Source organism: Coenobita brevimanus, chromosome 32 (genome assembly GCF_032717465.1).
Source record: "Coenobita brevimanus isolate Jiangsu-jjx chromosome 32, ASM3271746v2, whole genome shotgun sequence".
Lineage (NCBI taxonomy): Eukaryota > Metazoa > Arthropoda > Malacostraca > Decapoda > Coenobitidae > Coenobita > Coenobita brevimanus.
In genome coordinates, this window is record NC_136985.1 from 2,833,053 (window position 1) to 2,852,625 (window position 19,573).

Sequence of the window (19,573 nt, forward strand, 5' to 3'; positions counted from 1 at the left end):
AAAAACATGCTGTTTCTTCAAAGATCACCAGAAACTATGATCGCCTGGTGCATGATGTTGGTGGTGGTGGTGGTAGTGATAGGAGAAGTAGATTAACCCCAGTTCGTCTGGCTGAGCAGACCCATCACCCGCAGGCAAGCAGCTGGCCCTACCAGGCCATCCCGTGCAGTGAACCAACGATCCCTTGCAATAGACATCGCCTCACCACAGCAAGGTGCGGGGAAGAATGTGGAGGTTTGGTTCTCGGATGAACACGGTATTCGCTCCCTCCACCCAGTTAACAGGGACACCATTGTAGGCTCCACATCACCCCATTATTTGGTTGTATGGTTACCACCCAGCATTGTACATGGCTTCCTGGAGCAACACTACACTGAGTGAATGGATGACGGGTACCCTCACACACCACTCCTGAAGCCTGGTTATTGGCCCTAATAGTCAACTTCTCTAAACCAACAGAAGACCCGCCGACATGTCGTAAAAATACCCCCGCTAATAGCAATACACCAGTCCTGTATGAGACAGCCCTAGCATGTATTCAATATGGACGGTGGGTGTTAGTGCCGAAGTGGTGACATGTAGAGGTGTATGGTATGTAGGAGGACTGCTGGGCCTTGATAGCAGGCTGTGAAGCCTATGCCCAGAGTCGGACACATAAAAAAAAAAAAAAAAAAAAAATCAAGATCCAGGTGGAAAAACTAACGGGACCTAGTAAACTTTAAGGCTGGTAATTAAGGTTAGTTGAAGTTTGGTTAAGTTAGGCTAGGTCAAGGTAGGAAAGGGTACATAGTTTAGATTAGGTTTATATATATATATATATATATATATATATATATATATATATATAAACCTAATCTAAACTATGTACCCCTTTCTAGTTTAGATTAGGTTTATATATATATATATATATATATATATATATATATATATATATATATATATATATATATATATATATAGCTGGGATCATAGGAAATATTTCACGAGTTACGACATCAGCAGACATAAATGCAAATTGTTAAGCCAGCCGAGTTCATTCCATCAGCGTTTGGTATTCTAATCGTTAAAGGTAGTGAAGCAAGGTAGAACTCTAACATGTCTTTGCTTGTATCATGCAAATCTCGAGACTAATAACACCTACAGCAAGTCTACACGTCACTGGAAAGCTTATGAAGAATGAACTGGCACTAGAAAATGTGAAAAGGCTTGTGGAATGAAGAAAATGACATCCAGACAGACGAACATGTAAACATCCCACTAATCAAAATAATATAGCAATTAGACAGACCAATATCCACACAGACCAAACTCCACACAGACCAACGTCCACACAGACCAACATCCACACAGACCGACATCCACACAGACCAATATCCACACAGACCAACATCCACACAGACCAACATCCACACAGACCAACATCCACACAGACCGACATCCACACAGACCGACATCCACACAGACCGACATCCACACAGACCGACATCCACACAGACCGACATCCACACAGACCGACATCCACACAGACCAACATCCACACAGACCAACATCCACACAGACACAACACACCACTCCTGCAGGACGCAAAAATTCTCAAGGTAGTGACATACGAAGAGCAATACATGGACTACCCTAAGGCGCCTTACTTCCATCTGCATGATATAGACTACCCTAAGGCGCCTTACCTCCATCTGTAGGATAATAGAGACGGCAGCCAATCCATAAAACAGTTTGGTGATGGGTGTGAAGGCCTGGGAACGACCGGCCAGAATCCCCGTCACAGCAGACCCGACAAGGCCAAACAGGATCGCCATCGCCATCACTCCACCGCTGAACACCTGAGACAATACCTGGTTAGTGTGTGGGTTTATTTTGCTGCTTCGCGATAGTTTCCTCAGCTTAGAGGCAACTTTTTATTGTGGAGGAGTAAGTGAAGGATATAGGCCTCCCCTCCAAATCCAAATACCTCTCTAAAGTTCCATCCATCCATCCATCCAAATGCCTCTCTAAAGTTCCATCCATCCATTCATTCATCATCCAATCCTACGTTGCACCATGAGGAGCGTAGGAACCAAAAACTAAAATTCTACATGCTGAATCGTGTTATTATTACCTTGGAGAGCTTCGAAACACCTGTGCCTCAGAAATTTATTAGGCATATTGCACCTTACTGTTCTCTTCTAAGGATGTAAACCACTGCCTGTCGATAGTAAGAGGTACACAGCATGTTATGTATAGCAGTATGTGAATTAAATCAACCCTAGGAGATCAGAGTAGCTTTGTTCTTACCTAATTGTTCTGACCTAATTGTATCTTTACAGGAATGAGTCAAGCTCGTACTGTCCCGTGTCTTAAACTATATTTATCGTACATATCCTTAAATTTGTGAATTGTTTTGGCACACACTATTTCATTCGGTAGTGCATTCCATTGATCAATTGCTCTGTTTGGGAAACTGAATTTCCTTACGTCTTTATCACCTCTCTTCTTATGCAGCTTTTTGCAGTGTCCTCTTGCTGATGCTTCTCCATATGTTAAGTAATCATTTATGTCTATTTTCTCCTTCCCTGATATGCACTTATATAGCATTATCATGTCACCTCTTTTCCTTCGCTCCTGTAGTGTTGGTAGATTCAGTTTCTTTAGTCTTTCTTCGTAGCTTAGGTCCCTTAAGCTTGGTATCCATCTTGTAGCTTTGTGCCATGCTGTCAGTGTGGGTTAGGTGGGCTCTCCTATTTAAAGTGTAGTCCAAGGCATGCTGTGGCGAAAGACTCGCAAGGGTTCGAAACTCGTCAGGGTAAAGTTTAGGCGGTGTGTCCTCTTGTGTCTACACCGCACTCTATCGCTTTTGTACGGTCACGTCTTTTTCTTGCTTATTCTTGCAACCTCTAGTTAATTCTACTCAGCCTACAAGAGTTCCTGGTGGTGACATGGTTAATTAGGCCAGCATTTTCTTTCTTAATGCAAGGAAGAAAGAACCAAAGGACAGAAGACCAAGATTAATCCCTCCACACACAACACTGTATCATAAGCGAATTAATAGCATGTGGAGACTGCAAGAACTTAATGAAGAACTTGTCCTTGGGTTGAAGTGGTTATGGACATGTATGCCATTACTTACAATGAACAAATAAACAGGAAAAGATAGGGTGCCTGCTCCTCTGTGCTCAGATATTGCTTACAAATTTACATGTCCTAGTTGTCAGGATAGATGTATTTGATGTACACTCGAGGGAAGTTCTGCCCTATAAAGTACACCTGCCTGCCAGCTCGAACATTTATGCGTGAGACAACCACTAGTGATGCAGTAGCCAGCACCCAAATGCCTGGTACCTTTGTTATTGTTGTTGGATATTTGCCCACCTGTTATGGGACACGGGCAAACTGAGAGCCCGTCAGTGATAAGCAGAGAATAAACAAGAGAGAGAGAGAGAGAGAGAGAGAGAGAGAGAGGGTGAGTTGGACTTAGAATAATGACAGGAGGTGGAAGTAGCAGTCAACGAGGAGGAGGATAATCCCATACAGTTTGGAGGAGCCTTTGAAAGGTTGCATTGCCAATGGCCCTAGCAGCATCATACACATCGCTGGAGTGACCAAAGCCCTCTCCAGGGGGCTCTTGAACAAAAGCGGTTGCAGGGCAGTCGAGAATGTAATGGCAGAGGGGTTCAGCAGACCACTCGTAGCAGTGCACGGTTCAGGGTCCAAGCTGGCAATCTGAGAGAGGCATAGGAATCCCATGCGTAAATGCAGGAGCCTGACTAAGATATAATTGGGTAGGCCTGGAGGGATCAAGATGGGGGAATATGATGTGGCCACAGCATACCAAGTGGCCGAGCGTGAGCCGTCGGCAACACATAGGCGATGGTCGTCCCTTGTAAGTTCTGTAATAATGCCAGCCACGGCAGAGAGAACTCTGGAAGCACTGGGGCAAAGCGGAAACGTAACATCAGGGAGTGATGTAGCTGCACGTGCAGCAGTGTCGGCTAGTTCATTACCCTGTATCCCAACATGCCCAGGTACCCAGTGAAAAATCACAGAGCCACCCCGCTGCTGGATGAGGGAGGACACTGTAAATATGGCAGTAAGAACCGGTGGGCAACTAGAGAGAGAGAGAGAGATGCCAGGCATTGAAGGGAGGATAGGGAGTCAGTATGGAGAATGACACGTCTATGTCGAGGGCTATAGGCATGGCGCAGGGCACCGAGAAGAGCCACTAGCTCCGCCTGAAAGGCGGAGACACCCATGGTGATGCGCTAGGATTCAGTATGGTCCTCACTAGCAAAAGCAGCTCCCACTGAACCACTGGACGAAACAGAGCCATCTGTATAGTAGACTGCTGCATCAGAGGAGTTGAGTGCAGCGAGTCTACTGAGACTCCTGCCAAAGGATGGCCAGGATCGAGTGGCGAGGCTTCATGTTGGTGGGACTGATAACGGTGAAAGGGGGAGGCACTCAGGATGCAGGAGGTTTGTAGTCTGGACATACCAGCTCTGGATCTTGGCACACCTCTGCTGCCACACCTAACTTGTGAAAGAGAGCCGCCATGGCTAGAGCCCAATCCCGAGGGGGGAACGGGTCTGGGGGCCTGCTACCCAGGTGTTTGAGCAAGATGGAGACATGTAGCATCGGGTGAAGATTCACTAAATGAGGTGTTTCTGCCAGCGTACACAGTGCAATCCAGTGGGCAAGTGATGGAAACCCACTCTCCATCTGTAATTTGACCAGTCGGGTCCAGCGAGGAGCGCCCAGCATAACCCGAAGGGAGTCATTTTGGAGTACCTCCAAGGACTGGGAGATGGGGGAGGCCAGCCCTGGGAGGCAGATCGCACCGTAATCGACTAGGGAGTCGACTGTGTGGAAATAGAAAGTACGCAGAACTGCGTACGACACCCCTAAGCTGTGACGAGAGAGGTAGCAGAGAACAGAAATGCAGGAGGCGGCCCGCTCTCGTAAGTATCTCACGTGTCGGGCGAAAGTTAGCCCCGAGTCAAAGTAGACCCCCAGATAGTGGTGCAGTGTGACAGGCTCGATGCAGCGGCCACCCAGTGAGAGGGGATGTTTGGGAGGGTGGAGACCGAAAGGTAGGCACTTGGTCTTCTCGAGGTTGACTTTCAGCCTGAGTTCATTACACTTGTTGTGCAATCTAGAAAGAGAGGTGGGTGCCTGAGTGAAGCAGTCCTTCCTTGAGAAGACCAGTGCCAGGTCATCTACATAAATGAGCAGTGTCACGCCGGGTCCATAATCAACAGTTAGAAGTCTCTCAACCAATACGAATAACAGGGTGCTAAGAATGCTCCCCTGGGGAGTGCCATTGGGATGATGATTGAGCTTGGCCAGACACTGCTCTGTGTGGTGGCTCCGCTGCAGATGCCGCACACTTCGAGGTGACGACAGTTGGCCCTGTGGTGGCAACGATAACATCGGAGCGGTTCTGGGGTGTAGGGGCGAAAGTGGAACGTTTCCCAATTGCCCAGGTCCAGGCATGGCACCAGAGGTCACGATGACCTGTGCTGTCTTCTCCCACATGCACTGGTTCTAGCAGTGCTTGGCTTCCTCTACCAGGCTGTGTTGCAGGGGGATCTCAACAGGCATGCACCGAGGGTACCCCATGACAGTGGCTTTGGTGAGCCGCTCTCCCCACTGCAGCCCTACAATTCTCACGAGTGGGGCCTCTTCCTCCGCGAGCTCCTTCAGCTTCAGATAGGCAGCCTCGTCACGCGGGCTTAGCACACAGCTTTCGTCACGGCCAAGGACATTTGAGATGGCAAGCCCAGGCAAGTGGTGCTCTAAGGCTTGGACTGCTTGATAGTTGTGGGCGAATCCCGGTTGGGATGAGACACGAAAGGCTGGGAAGTTGGAGCTGGGTGGTTTGGGAGCCCGGACTGAAACCGAAGGGCGTGTTGCAGAGGGAGGCCTTTGTGGTGCCAGTCCTGGATGCAGGAGGAGGGGCGTTTCCCTGCGGCACTCGCTGTTGTTTGCATGCCACAGGGATAAAACCATCTGTATCAAGAGAGGCAGCACAAGTGGCAGCTCCAGCAGGAGAACGAGCAGCCGAGGGCTCGGCGGGAGTGCAGGTGCCATCACGCGCACCCAAAGCAGCAGTCGAGGACAGTGTGGTGGTAGATACCTGGCAGAGTGGGTGCTCAGAGGACGGGGAAGAACAGCGGGCAGCACCCGAGGTCTTAGATGTGTGAGGAGGAGGAGGAGCCGAAAGGCCATCTTCCATTGCCTCATGGACACGTGCAACCTTGGCTGCACGTGCCGAAGTGGAGGGGGGGGGCTGATGCAAGAGCCCTTGCACGGGGAACAGTCCCCATAGGCTGAGAAGAGGTAGGAAAGGCAGAGGCGTCGCCAGACGTCGACGAATGGGAGCTGGCATCTGAAAGACACCGCTCCCGCTTCGCGCCTGACATGGCAGCAGGGCGAGACGTCCTCTGCACAGGAGGGGATTGACGGACTTGCCCTGTGGGCCCGGGGGATCAGAGTCCTCCTCATGTCCCTGACAGACGCACACACAGACAAACACACACACATGTCACTCACACAAGACACCCAAACAAATACACCAACACTCACTCTCAACACAAGGAAAAAACGATTAAAAAAAAAAAAAACGGGAGGTCCCTACAGTGACGGGCTACCTATGCTCCCCGCCCTCTAAAGGGCGACGTAGGAGGCCCCGCCACTGCCCCTTTCGGGTCTTCCCTAATCTAACAAAGCCGCTCTCTGCGCTTCCTATAACCAGGCCCTAATGGCCCCCCCTCATGGAAATGCCCTAACGGCACCCCTTCAGAGTTCGGCTTCGTACCACGCAGAGAGACACTAACGGCAGCCGGAAAACACACCACACACACACACACACACACACACACACACACACACACACACAAAACACCCCCCCACACACACAAGTAATCAGGGTCTATCTGTCAGAGACAGAGTTCACCCAAAAACAAGAAAAATGAAGAAAAATCGCCGTCAGTAAATCAGGCTAAGTCCCGCAATGCAAAAAGCAGGAAAAACTCCCCAAAATCGTCCTCAGTAAATGAGGCAGAGTCCACAGCTCGAGAGAGACTGGCCGGAGGTCTGCTCACCACGAGAGCTAGGCATGGAGTGGCCTGGTACCCCTGTGTGGGAGGGGGAGGAGGAAGGCTGGGGAAGCTGATAGTTCCTACCCCTCCTTCTTCCATCCCCACAGTTACCAGATAAATGAATGTTGGCTACTACATTGTTACCAATTGTCTCACATTTGCTGTTTCGAAGTCGTGAGAGAGTGTTTAACGCGGAACTTTCCTGAGTGTACAATCCGTTCATTCAAAATAAGAATATCTGAACATAATTATGGGAAAGGGCTACAGAGCAGGACAATACTTGCATCAGATTGCATTTATAGCAATTCGACAGCATTCATTAATTCACAACCACTCTTTTTCTTACAATAATTTTCTGGCGTTAACAAAATTCAACAATTTATGTGGTCCATTACTAGGAGAAAAATGATTAAGAGACAAGTATAGACCTGAAATTAATGTAGCTAATAATACATAACTGAATCCTCGTGCGAATGTATAGGCTGGCTTCGTTGCTTCATTCTGGGGGTTTCGAGTGTTCGAACATTTAAGCTTTGATGTTATTGTTTCAGCTGGTGGGTAAGTACGTTATTAGGGTCTGATCTGAGAGGGTCTTGATGTAATGTAGAAAGCCATTATATATTTGCAGTCGATGGTGTTCTCTTGGTCGAGGTATTTTTACCATTAGTGTAGGTCTAGCTATTTGTCTTTGTAGGATTTAGTATAGGTTAGCGATTTGTCTGTTAGGTGATTAGTTTTAGGGTCTTTAGGTTAGGCATGTAAGGTCTAAAAATATAAAAGAGAAAAAAATATAAAAAAATACAAAAAATAAAATAAAAAATATTATTATATATATGTATGTGTGTATGTGTGTATGAAAGTGTGTATGTCTATATGCATGGATATGTGTGAATGTATATATATATATATATATATATATATATATATATATATATATATATATATATATATATATATATAAGTTTGTGTCTATATGTATATATGTGTCTATGTATATACATATATATATTTGCCTTAATCGCCAGCGGCTTCGGCCCCAGTGGTGGATAGGCTTTAGTTGGATTTACAGTATTTCAAAAACGTCCTTGGTTATATTATTTACTATCAGTGGTGATGATATTGAAGGACAGCTTAAGTACCTGATGATGACCTGAAGCAAACCTGAAATTCGTAATACATTTAGCAGAGTATTTTCTATCCTTTTTACTACATACTTGGAAGCTGCAATACCCAAGAGCTTCAGCACATGCCCTACTTAACAGGAAATTATTATTATTATTATTATTATTATTAGTAGTAGTAGTAGTAGTAGTAGTAGTATTGTTATTGTTATTATTGTTATTATTAATATTACTCTTATTATTATTATTATTAATATTATTATTATTATTATTATTATATCACTATTACTATTATTATTATTTTTGTGTAACGTTAAATATAGCCACTTATATTCAACTTAGGATCAATTTGAAGCTTAGAGGAAAAATAAGCTGCCAAAATAAATCAATGTGGTGAAGGGGGGGACCAGAACAAATCACTGAGACAAAGGTGCAACGAAACTCATACACAAATAAAAATACCAACCAATGAAAAAAATACTGACAGTGTATCGTAACAGTGTATAGTAATAGACAGTGTATCGTAATAGTGTATAGTAACAGTGTATCGTAATAGTGTATAGTAACAGTGTATCGTAAGACAGTGTATCGTAATAGACAGTGTATAGTAACAGTGTATCGTAAGACAGTGTATCGTAATAGACAGTGTATCGTAATAGACAGTGTATAGTAACAGTGTATCATAAGACAGAGTATCGTAATAGACAGTGTATCGTAACAGTGTATAGTAATAGACAGTGTATCGTAACAGTGTATCGTAACAGTGTATCGTAACAGTGTATAGTAATAGACAGTGTATCGTAACAGTGTATCGTAACAGTGTATAGTAACAGACAGTGTATCGTAACAGTGTATCGTAACAGTGTATCGTAACAGACAGTGTATCGTAACAGACAGTGTATCGTAACAGACAGTGTATCGTAATAGACAGTGTATCGTAATAGACAGTGTATCGTAATAGACAGTGTATAGTAATAGACAGTGTATAGTAATAGACAGTGTATTGTAATAGACAGTGTATAGTAACAGACAGTGTATCGTAACAGACAGTGTATCGTAATAGACAGTGTATAGTAATAGACAGTGTATAGTAACAGTGTATTGTAATAGACAGTGTATTGTAACAGACAGTGTATCGTAACAGTGTATCGTAATAGACAGTGTATCGTAACAGACAGTGTATCGTAACAGTGTATCGTAAGACAGTGTATCGTAAGACAGTGTATCGTAATAGACAGTGTATCGTAACAGTGTATCGTAAGACAGTGTATCGTAATAGACAGTGTATCGTAAGACAGTGTATCGTAATAGACAGTGTATCGTAAGACAGTGTATCGTAATAGACAGTGTATCGTAATAGACAGTGTATCGTAACAGTGTATCGTAACAGTGTATCGTAAGACAGTGTATCGTAATAGACAGTGTATCGTAATAGACAGTGTATCGTAATAGACAGTGTATCGTAACAGTGTATCGTAACAGTGTATCGTAAGACAGTGTATCGTAATAGACAGTGTATCGTAAGACAGTGTATCGTAATAGACAGTGTATCGTAACAGTGTATCGTAATAGACAGTGTATCGTAATAGACAGTGTATCGTAACAGTGTATCGTAATAGACAGCGTATAGTAATAGACAGTGTATCGTAACAGGAAGTGTATTGTAAAAGTGTAACGTAAGACTATCGTAATAGACAGTGTATCGAAACAGACTGCATCGTAATAGACAGTATCGTAATAGAGTGTATCGAAAGCGTATCGTAATAAGGTGTATCGTAACAGTGTATTGTAATAGACTGAACAGTGTATCGTAAGTGTATCGTATTAATGTGTATCGTGACAGTGTATAGTAAGTGTATCGTAATAGTGTATCGAAATAGTGTATTGAAATAGTGTATCGTAAAAATGTATCGTAACAGTGTATCGTAATAAACAGTGAAGTACAATAAGTGAAAATCAAATCCTGTGAAATACCAGTGATAAACATCGTACTGTCCCATAATACCCAGCGAATGGCAGACAAACAGTGACATTCCACGCCTATAAACATGTAAACATCCCACGAAGCACAGTATAACAGAGTACACTTAGAATATGAAGCGGTACCAAGGCACAGCAAACCCGTCCCCGGCAGTCATTTTAGTGCTGACGTAAAAACACAACAGGATATCTAGTCAAAGATGTCACATATCAAATTTGGAGCAAATCGGGTGAAAATTGATGATTTTATACTCATTTAAAATTTTAGGCCTGACCCACCTGACACTGACCCCCTACCGCTGACGTGGGGGGTGACGCCTCCCTGATGTAATAAGGCATGTTATAGGGTGCAGATGTGAAAGATGCAACTTTAAGTTTGGGTTTCATGTCCATAGCACCAATTGCAAAGGAGTTATGGACAAAAAACGATTTTTACCTGTCCCATTTTTAAAAAAACATTTTTTGGCCCTACAGCCTGGGCCTTGGCCTAATTTGACCCAGAATTTTATCAGGTGATCTTCCCTATAATTTTACTCGAACGGCACCAGTAGTTTTCGTGTAAAGTTGTTAATAAACAGACAGGCAGAGACAGACAAACCGTGTGAAAATAATACCCGTCCCCAAACCCCTCCAGGGTGGGGACTGGTAACATTCAGACAGATCAACATCCACACAGACCAACATCTAAACTCCACGAATCACAATATATGCAATACAGTGTGACTCTTCAAACCCACTAACATCGGAGTATCCCATCGAGCACAGTATCTGCTGAGTGACGCTGGCGAAGGCTGAGAAGAGCCCCATGCCACAGCTGAGGGTGAGAAGCAGCAGGAGGTAGGGCAGGCAGGTGAACGTTTGCCTCAGCTGGTGAAGGTACGGTGGTCGCTCCTCCTCACCAAGTGCTGCGCTCAGGCTGGGAGGCGTTGGCGGCTTAGATCTGAGGGAACAACTGATTCAGGCAAGGAAAAAAACTTATCTCATTTTTTCACTCTTTTACCCTTAGGACATGAATTATATTTCCTTCTGACAATCTGGAACAAACTATCTATCTATCTATTTCCAGACGCCTTAATCCTGTATGGGGTGGCCACAAACAAATCACCTCCATGTCGCCCTGTCCCCTGCCATTTCATTGCCTTGCTCCCCCCTCTCTCATATACCTCTCCACTCCATCCCTCCATCTCATCTTTGGCCTCCCCTTCCCTCTCACCCCTTCCACCTCACTCACATACACTCTCCTCGTCAGTCTCTCACTCTCCATCACCTCCACATATCCAAACCATCTCAGTGTATTTCTCCTAATCTTCTCAATCACATCCACATCCACCCCACGACGTTCTTTCACTACTTCATTCATCAGCCTGTCCCTCCATGTCACTCCACATGTTCCCCTCTTGCAAGGTCCATGCCTCGCTTCCATACGTCAGGGTAGGGATCACAATACTATCATGCAGTGACTGCTTAACTTCCATACTCACCTCCTTATTTCTCATCACTGCATTCAGTGAACCAACAACCTTCCTTCCCTGCTGTACCCTTTCACGCACTTCATCCCCCAAAGTTCCATCCTTACTCATCACACTACCCAAGTACTTGAATGCACTCACATTCTCCATATCCTCACCATCTAACCTCACTGCACACTCTGTGACTTCATTCCTTTCAAACACCATAACTTTACTCTTGTTTACATTAACTTTCAGCTTCCTCCTCCTACACACTGTCCCAAATTCATTCACCAAACCTTGCAACTCCCATTCATCTTCACTCAACAATACTGTATCATCAGCAAACAACAACACCGGAATCTTCCAAACCTCACCCTATTTCATTAGAGCCACCCCCACATCCACTGCCCTACCTTGCACCTCCTTTACAACCCCATCCATGTATATATTAAACAGCCATGGAGACATCACACACCCCTGTTTCAGTCCCACACTGAGATCAAAGAACTTACTCAGCTCACCCATCCACTCGCACCGTAGCCCTAGCTCCTTCGTACATACTCTTCACAGCACTCAACAATTTCCCCTCCACTCCATATATTCTTAATACCTTCCACATACCTTGCCTAGCTATTCTGTCATAAGCTTTCTCCAAGTCCATGAAGGCAGCATACACTTTCTTTCCCTTCTCTAGATACTTCTCCACTAAACATCTTAGAACAAATATCTGATCTACACACCCTTTTCCCTTCCTAAATCCCCCTTGTTCTTCTCCAACTAGCTCCTCAGTTATATGCCTAACCCTATCATTGAGTATTCTACCATATATTTTTTCAGTCACACTAAGAGGGCAAATACCCCTATGGTTACCACATACTTCTTTCTCCCTTTTTCCTTTGTATAAAGGAACCCTTCCCTCTTCCCAAGGCAATCTACATAACTTCCATATCCACTCCACTACATTCTCACCCCCATACCTCAGCATTTCACCACACACTCCATCAATTCCTGGGGCCTTTCCCATCTTGGTCTTCTTCATTGCTTCCACTACTTCCGCCCTACAGATCTCTTCCTCCCTCGTCTCATCTCTCCTTCTCCCAGCCATTCCCCAACCACTTATACTCGCACTGCTCTCACTCTCTACATTCAACAAATTCTCAAAGTGCTCCTTCCATCTCTTCAATTTCTCTCTCTTCTCCACCAATAATCTGTTATTCCTATCTTTCACTCCCCTACTATTTCCCCTTTCACACTGCCCTACTTTCTTTACCTCCTTCCAAAACAATTTCTTACTCTCCCTCCATTTCACACTCAGATTCCTCCCAAACTCTTCATCCACTTTCTTCTTACTCTCCTTCACCAATCTCTTCAGCTCCCTTCTCCTGCTCACATATACCTCTCTCTTCTCTCTCTCATCTTCTCCCCTACCTCTGTTCACTAGCCATTCACTATATGCCTTCTTCTTTTGTTCCACAGCTCGTTTCACCTCATCATTCCACCATGCTGTCCCTTGCACACCCCTGCATCTCCTCCTCACTCCACAACCCACCTCACACGCTGCACCTATCTCTTCCGTGAATATCTTACATACGTCTTCCACCCCTTCCATCTGCTCTAACTCATACCTTCCCAATCTTTCTTCCACTATGCTCTTACACTCTGTCATTCTCTCACTGTCTTGCAATTTCTCCACTCTTCTCACAGGAGCTGTTTCCTCCTGTCTTCCTCTTCGTCTCTTCAACCATTTTCTTTGCAGCTCTACCTTGGCCATCACTAAGTGATGGTCCGAGACTCCATTCCCCCACCCTCTCCACACTCTTGCATCCAACACTTGTCTTCTCATTCGCTCATCCACACACACATAGTCTATCATTGCCTTTCGTTCCACAGGTTCACCATCCATCCTCCTCATTACTCTCCATGTATACCTGTGGATCATCTCATGCCGGAAGTAGGTGTTAGCTATTGCCAACCCCTTACCAGCACAGATGTCCACCAAAGCACTACCATTCCCATCTACTTCAGCTGGCACAGTCCACTGACCAACCACTCCAACCACTCGTACATTCCCAACTTTGCCATTCATGTCTCCAATCACAAACACTCTCTCACTCCTCTCAAATTTGTCCATACATGCTTCTACTCTCGCCCAAAACTCATCTTTCACTCTTGCCACTCGGTCCTCTGTCGACGCATACGCACACACAATCGCCCACGCTAGTATACCTACTTTCATCCTCACCCATACAATCCTTGCACCCACTGTTCCATACTCTCTTATATTCTCCTCCCTCTTCTTTCATATCATCAGACATACTCCCTCTCTTGCCCTCTCATTCTCATTAACTCCTGCACATATTCCTAAACTGTATTCCCATTCTCTCATCCTTTCACCTTTCCATTTAGTTTCAGTCAGTCCACATATATCCACTGTTGCATCCTCAAGCACCTGAATAATCTCTCTCTTTCACTTCATCATTCACTCCTCTCACATTCCACGTCCCCCAGCCTCAGAATGTCCTTCGTCCTTTCCCTAGTCGTTCATGAGTCCCGATACACATGTAGTCGTGTAGTCTACTCTTGTGTCCACCGCTGGTAGGATGTTGAGCTACTTCACTTGCAACCCTGTCAAACTGCGTTCAGTGTATCAGGCAATAAGCGCAAAAGATCCATATTCCCAAAGCAGTGAGCGCTACAATAGGCAACGCGCCCAGATGTGCATCGGGACTCATGAACCTCCTTGGTCTCCAGTGCTAACCTGGTGATGCAGACAATGGCTACCAACTCCGCCGCCACCGCCACGCCACAGAACACGTAGTTGAGGGTTGGCAGCTGGTCCTTCGTTGACACCAGCAGAGGGGATGCCACTTGGGTTATCAGGACGCCTAGTGGGTCCGCTGGAAAGGCATGCAATCACCGTTACTCCAAGTCCTTCATGTATGCACCAGGTCAACTCTGGAACTGTCTCTCTCTGTCAGTATTTCCGTTACTCCCAGTCTTTCATTTATGCAACAGGTCAACTCTGGAACTGTCTCGCTCTGTCTGTATTTCCTGCTGCCTATGACCTCCAGTCTTTCAAACGCAGTGTGTCCAGGCATCTCGAAATGAACGCATCTTGAATTTGGCTCTCTATTGTATTGTTTTTTATTTTTTCTTGGAAGGAACAGTTTGTGGGCTCCTGGCCTTTGGTTCCTTCTTCCTAGTATAAAAAAAAAAAAAAAAATCAGAGGCATACCATCATTAGAAGGGCAGATAACAGGAGAGAGGCATACAGAGGCATACAATCAGGAGAAATGCATATAGTAAAGAGAGGCATACAATCAGAGGCATACAGAGGGGCATACAATCAGAGGGGCATACAATCAGGAAGGCATACAATCAGAGGCATACAATCAGAGAGGCATACAATCAGAGGGGCATACAGAGAGGCATACAATCAAAGAGGCATACAATCAGAGGGGCATACAATCAGAGAGGCATACAATCAGAGGCATACAATCAGAGAGGCATACAATCAGAGGGGCATACAATCAGAGAGGCATACAATCAGAGGCATACAATCAGAGAGGCATACAATCAGAGGGGCATACAATCAGAGAGGCATACAATCAGAGGCATACAATCAGAGGGGCATACAATCAGAGAGGCATACAATCAGAGGGGCATACAATCAGAGAGGCATACAATCAGAGAGGCATACAATCAGAGGGGCATACAATCAGAGAGGCATACAATCAGAGGCATACAATCAGAGGGGCATACAATCAGAGAGGCATACAACCTGGAGAGGCATACAATCAGAGGGGCATACAATCAGAGAGGCATACAATCAGAGAGGCATACAATCAGAGGGGCATACAATCAGAGAGGCATACGGAGAGGCATACAATCAGAGGTATACACTCAGAGGGTCATACAATCAGAGGGTCATACAATCAGAGGGGCATACAATCAGAGAGGCATACAACCTGGAGAGGCATACGGAGAGGCATACAATCAGAGGTATACACTCAGAGGGGCATACAATCAGAGGGTCATACAATCAGAGGCATACAATCAGAGGCATACAATCAGAGAGGCATACAATCAGAGGGGCATACAATCAGAGAGGCATACAGAGAGGCATACAATCAGAGAGGCATACAGAGAGGCATACAATCAGAGAGGCATACAATCAGAGGGGCATACAATCAGAGAGGCATACAACCTAGAGAGGCATACGGAGAGGCATACAATCAGAGGTATACAATCAGAGGGGCATACAATCAAGGGGGCATACAATCAGAGGGTCATAAAATCAGAGGCATACAGAGAGGCATACAATCAGAGGCATACAATCAGAGGGGCATACAATCAGAAAGGCATACGGAGAGGCATACAATCAGAGGTATACACTCAGAGGGGCATACAATCAGAGAGGCATACAGAGAGGCATACAATCAGAGGCATACAATCAGAGGCATACAATCAGAGAGGCATACAATCAGAGAGGCATACAATCAGAGAAGCATACAGGCATACAATCAGAGAGGCATACAATCAGGCGAGAGGCATAAATAAAGGGTAAAAATATCAAGGCATCTCTATTCTCGTCTGTTCTGTAAGCTCCCTAACACCTCTTCCTTAGCGACTTATTTTTGTGGCTGGTTAATATCCTCTTGTATGTTATTTATGCAGAGTATGGGCATGTTCGTAGGATTTGTTTATCACAGAATAGGACAGTGAGGTGTAATAAGCTAAATAAATCGCTTAGGAAAAGGTGTTAGGGAGCTTCCTTACCCGACGAGAATGTCAGGTCACAAGAGGTCATAGGGTCAGTCTTTTAAGGTGGTAGGTCACTGGTATATTGATGAGATTTATTGGTGCTGAGAGAGAGAGAGAGAGAGAGAGAGAGAGAGAGAGAGAGAGAGAGAGAGAGAGAGAGATGCGTAGGGTACTTATTTAATCTATCTATCTATCTATTGCCAGACGCCATAATCCCGTAAGGGGTTGCCGTTTGACTTTGAGTTAGTTGTTTTACGGGGAGGGGCACTAACCCTCCACCAACCCACTTATAAAACAGAAAATATGTGGACCCCCCAGGGCAAATGAATGGCAGCCCAGAGATGGAGTGAGAGTATTAGAGAATGAAGTTAAAGATGAAAATGACTGAAATGAAGACCTAGAATGTATTACACCCACACCCACACACCCACACACACGCACACACACACACATACACCCACCCACCCACGCACAAAGCCCACGCCCACCCTCCCACCCACGCCTACCCACCCACCCACACACACACACACACAAAATACGCTAAAGATAATATTATTTGTGACCCATCAAGCAGAAACACACATTACACGCGCGTATAGGTGAACACATTTTTACGCTCTAGCCGAGAATCGAACCCGCGACTCCAAGATAAGACCAGGCACCGCGTCGCTGTGCCATGGCGTGATAAAAGCTAGGGCACTTGAATTTATCTGGACATGTATAGAAGTTAGTGGACATATATAAGTTCTGTCTATCTATTGCCAGACGCCATAATCCTGTAAGGGGTGGCCGTTTGTCTTTGAGTTAGTTGTTTTATATCTATCTATCTATCTATTGCCAGACGCCATAATCCTGTAAGGGGTGGCCATTTGTCTTTGAGTTAGTTGTTTTACGAGTATATCTATCTATCTATCTATTGCCAGACGCCATAATCCTGTAAGGGGTGGCCGTTTGTCTTTGAGTTAGTTGTTTTATATCTATCTATCTATCTATCTATCTATCTATTGCCAGACGCCATAATCCTGTAAGGGGTGGCCGTTTGTCTTTGAGTTAGTTGTTTTACGGGGAGGGGCACTAACCCTCCACCATCCCACTTGTTGACACGTAGGGAGACGTATGGTTTGGTTATATGGTTACCACCCAGCGTTGTAAATGGCTTCTTGGCTTACAGGAAACCATTTGGCTTGTCACTCAATGTAAAGCCACCTGTAAAGGAAAGAAAAGCAATAAGAAGTGACAGGAAAGATGCGAGAAATAGGAAGAGAGGAGGACAGGCACAGAAAAAGAATGATAAAGGCTAAGGAAGAAGTAGGCAGCACTACATCAAGTGAGTGGATGATGGTAAGAAATAGGAAGAGAGGAGGACAAGCACAGAAAAAGAATGATAAAGGCTAAGGAAGAAGTAGGCAGCACTACATCAAGTGAGTGGATGATGGTAAGAAATAGGAAGAGGAGGGCAGGCACAGAAAAAGAATGATAAAGGCTAAGGAAGAAGTAGGCAGCACTACATCAAGTGAGTGGATGATAGTCGCCACCACCCACCACAAATATGTTAGTTACTGGACATATCTAAGTTACTGGACATATATAAGTTACTGGACATATATATGTTACTGGACATATATAAGTTACTGGACATATGTAAGTTACTGGACATATACTGTAGAAGTTGCTGGACATATATAAGTTACTGGACATAAGTTACTGGACGTATATAAGTTACTGGACATAAGTTACTGGACGTATATAAGTTACTGGACATATATAAGTTACTGGACATAAGTTACTGGACGTATATAAGTTACTGGACATATATAAGTTACTGGACATATATATGTTACTGGACATATATAAGTTACTGGACATATATAAGTTACTGGACATATATAAGTTACTGGACATAAGTTACTGGACATAAGTTACTGGACATATATAAGTTACTGGACATAAGTTACTGGACATATAAATTTCTGGACATAAGTTACTGGACATATCTAAGTTACTGGACATAAGTTACTGGACATATCTAAGTTACTGGACATAAGTTACTGGACATATCTAAGTTACTGGACATATCTAAGTTACTGGACATATATAAATTACCAGTTGGTCTATGGACAGAACCTTTGACTTTGCTTCGTAACACTGACCTATGACCGATTTACTTTACTGACCTATAACATTTCAACCTCTATCCAAATCAAATCAGTGCTGTTTGAGTTGACCGCCTGTGACCTCCTTTGACCTTTCCTTGTGTCCTTGGCCTTTGACCGATTGTTCTAAAAGTCGATTCCCTTTGTCCTTGCGTTATCTTGAACCCTTCCACAAACCTTGTCCTTGGATTATCCTGAACCCTTCCATAAACCGTGTCCTTGTGTTATCCTGAACCCTTCCACAAACTTTGTCCTTGTGTTATCCTGAACCCTTCCACAAAAACTGTCCTTGCGTTATCCTGAACCCTTCCACAAACTTTGTCCTTGCGTTATCCTGAACCCTTCCACAAACTTTGTCCTTGTGTTATCCTGAAACCTTCCACAAAAACTGTCCTTGCGTTATCCTGAACCCTTCCACAAACTTTGTCCTTGTGTTATCCTGAACCCTTTCACAAAAACTGTCCTTGCGTTATCCTGAACCCTTCCACAAACTTTGTCCTTGCGTTATCCTGAACCCTTCCATAAACTTTGTCCTTGCGTTATCCTGAACCCTTCCACAAACCTTGCCCTTGTGTTATCCTGAACCCTTCCACAAACCTTGTCCTTGGATTATCCTGAACCCTTCCATAAACCGTGTCCTTGTGTTATCCTGAACCCTTCCACAAAAACTGTCCTTGCGTTATCCTGAACCCTTCCACAAACTATGTCTTTGCATTATCCTGAACCGTTCCACAAACTTTGCCCTTGCTTAATCTCGAACCCTTCCAGAAACATTGATCAAAATCAGATAAAACTTTAAGTGAAGTTGCCATGTGATCTTGACCTTTGACTGATAGTTCTGAAAAATAGCTGGTCAATCTCTTGGGTGATCCTTAACACTTCCACCAACTTTTGTTCAGATCAGATAAAAACTGCTTTAGTTATTTTGTTCACGTACACACACACACACACACACACACACACACACACACACACACACACACACACACACACACACACACACACTCATTCAT

General features: G+C 44.6%; 1 protein-coding gene across 1 annotated transcript in view; it reads right to left on the bottom strand.

Moving 5' to 3' along the window:
• Positions 1 to 19,573, bottom strand: part of LOC145395647 (solute carrier family 49 member A3-like) — a 63,266-nt gene that overhangs the window by 8,052 nt on the left and 35,641 nt on the right. The window contains exons 8-10 of the mRNA XM_080269216.1: positions 14,402 to 14,540; positions 10,934 to 11,132; positions 1,686 to 1,838 (exon numbers count right to left, since the gene is read on the bottom strand). Coding sequence (XP_080125342.1) covers positions 1,686 to 1,838; positions 10,934 to 11,132; positions 14,402 to 14,540 — 491 coding nt within the window. The remainder of the gene's footprint in view (positions 1 to 1,685; positions 1,839 to 10,933; positions 11,133 to 14,401; positions 14,541 to 19,573) is intronic.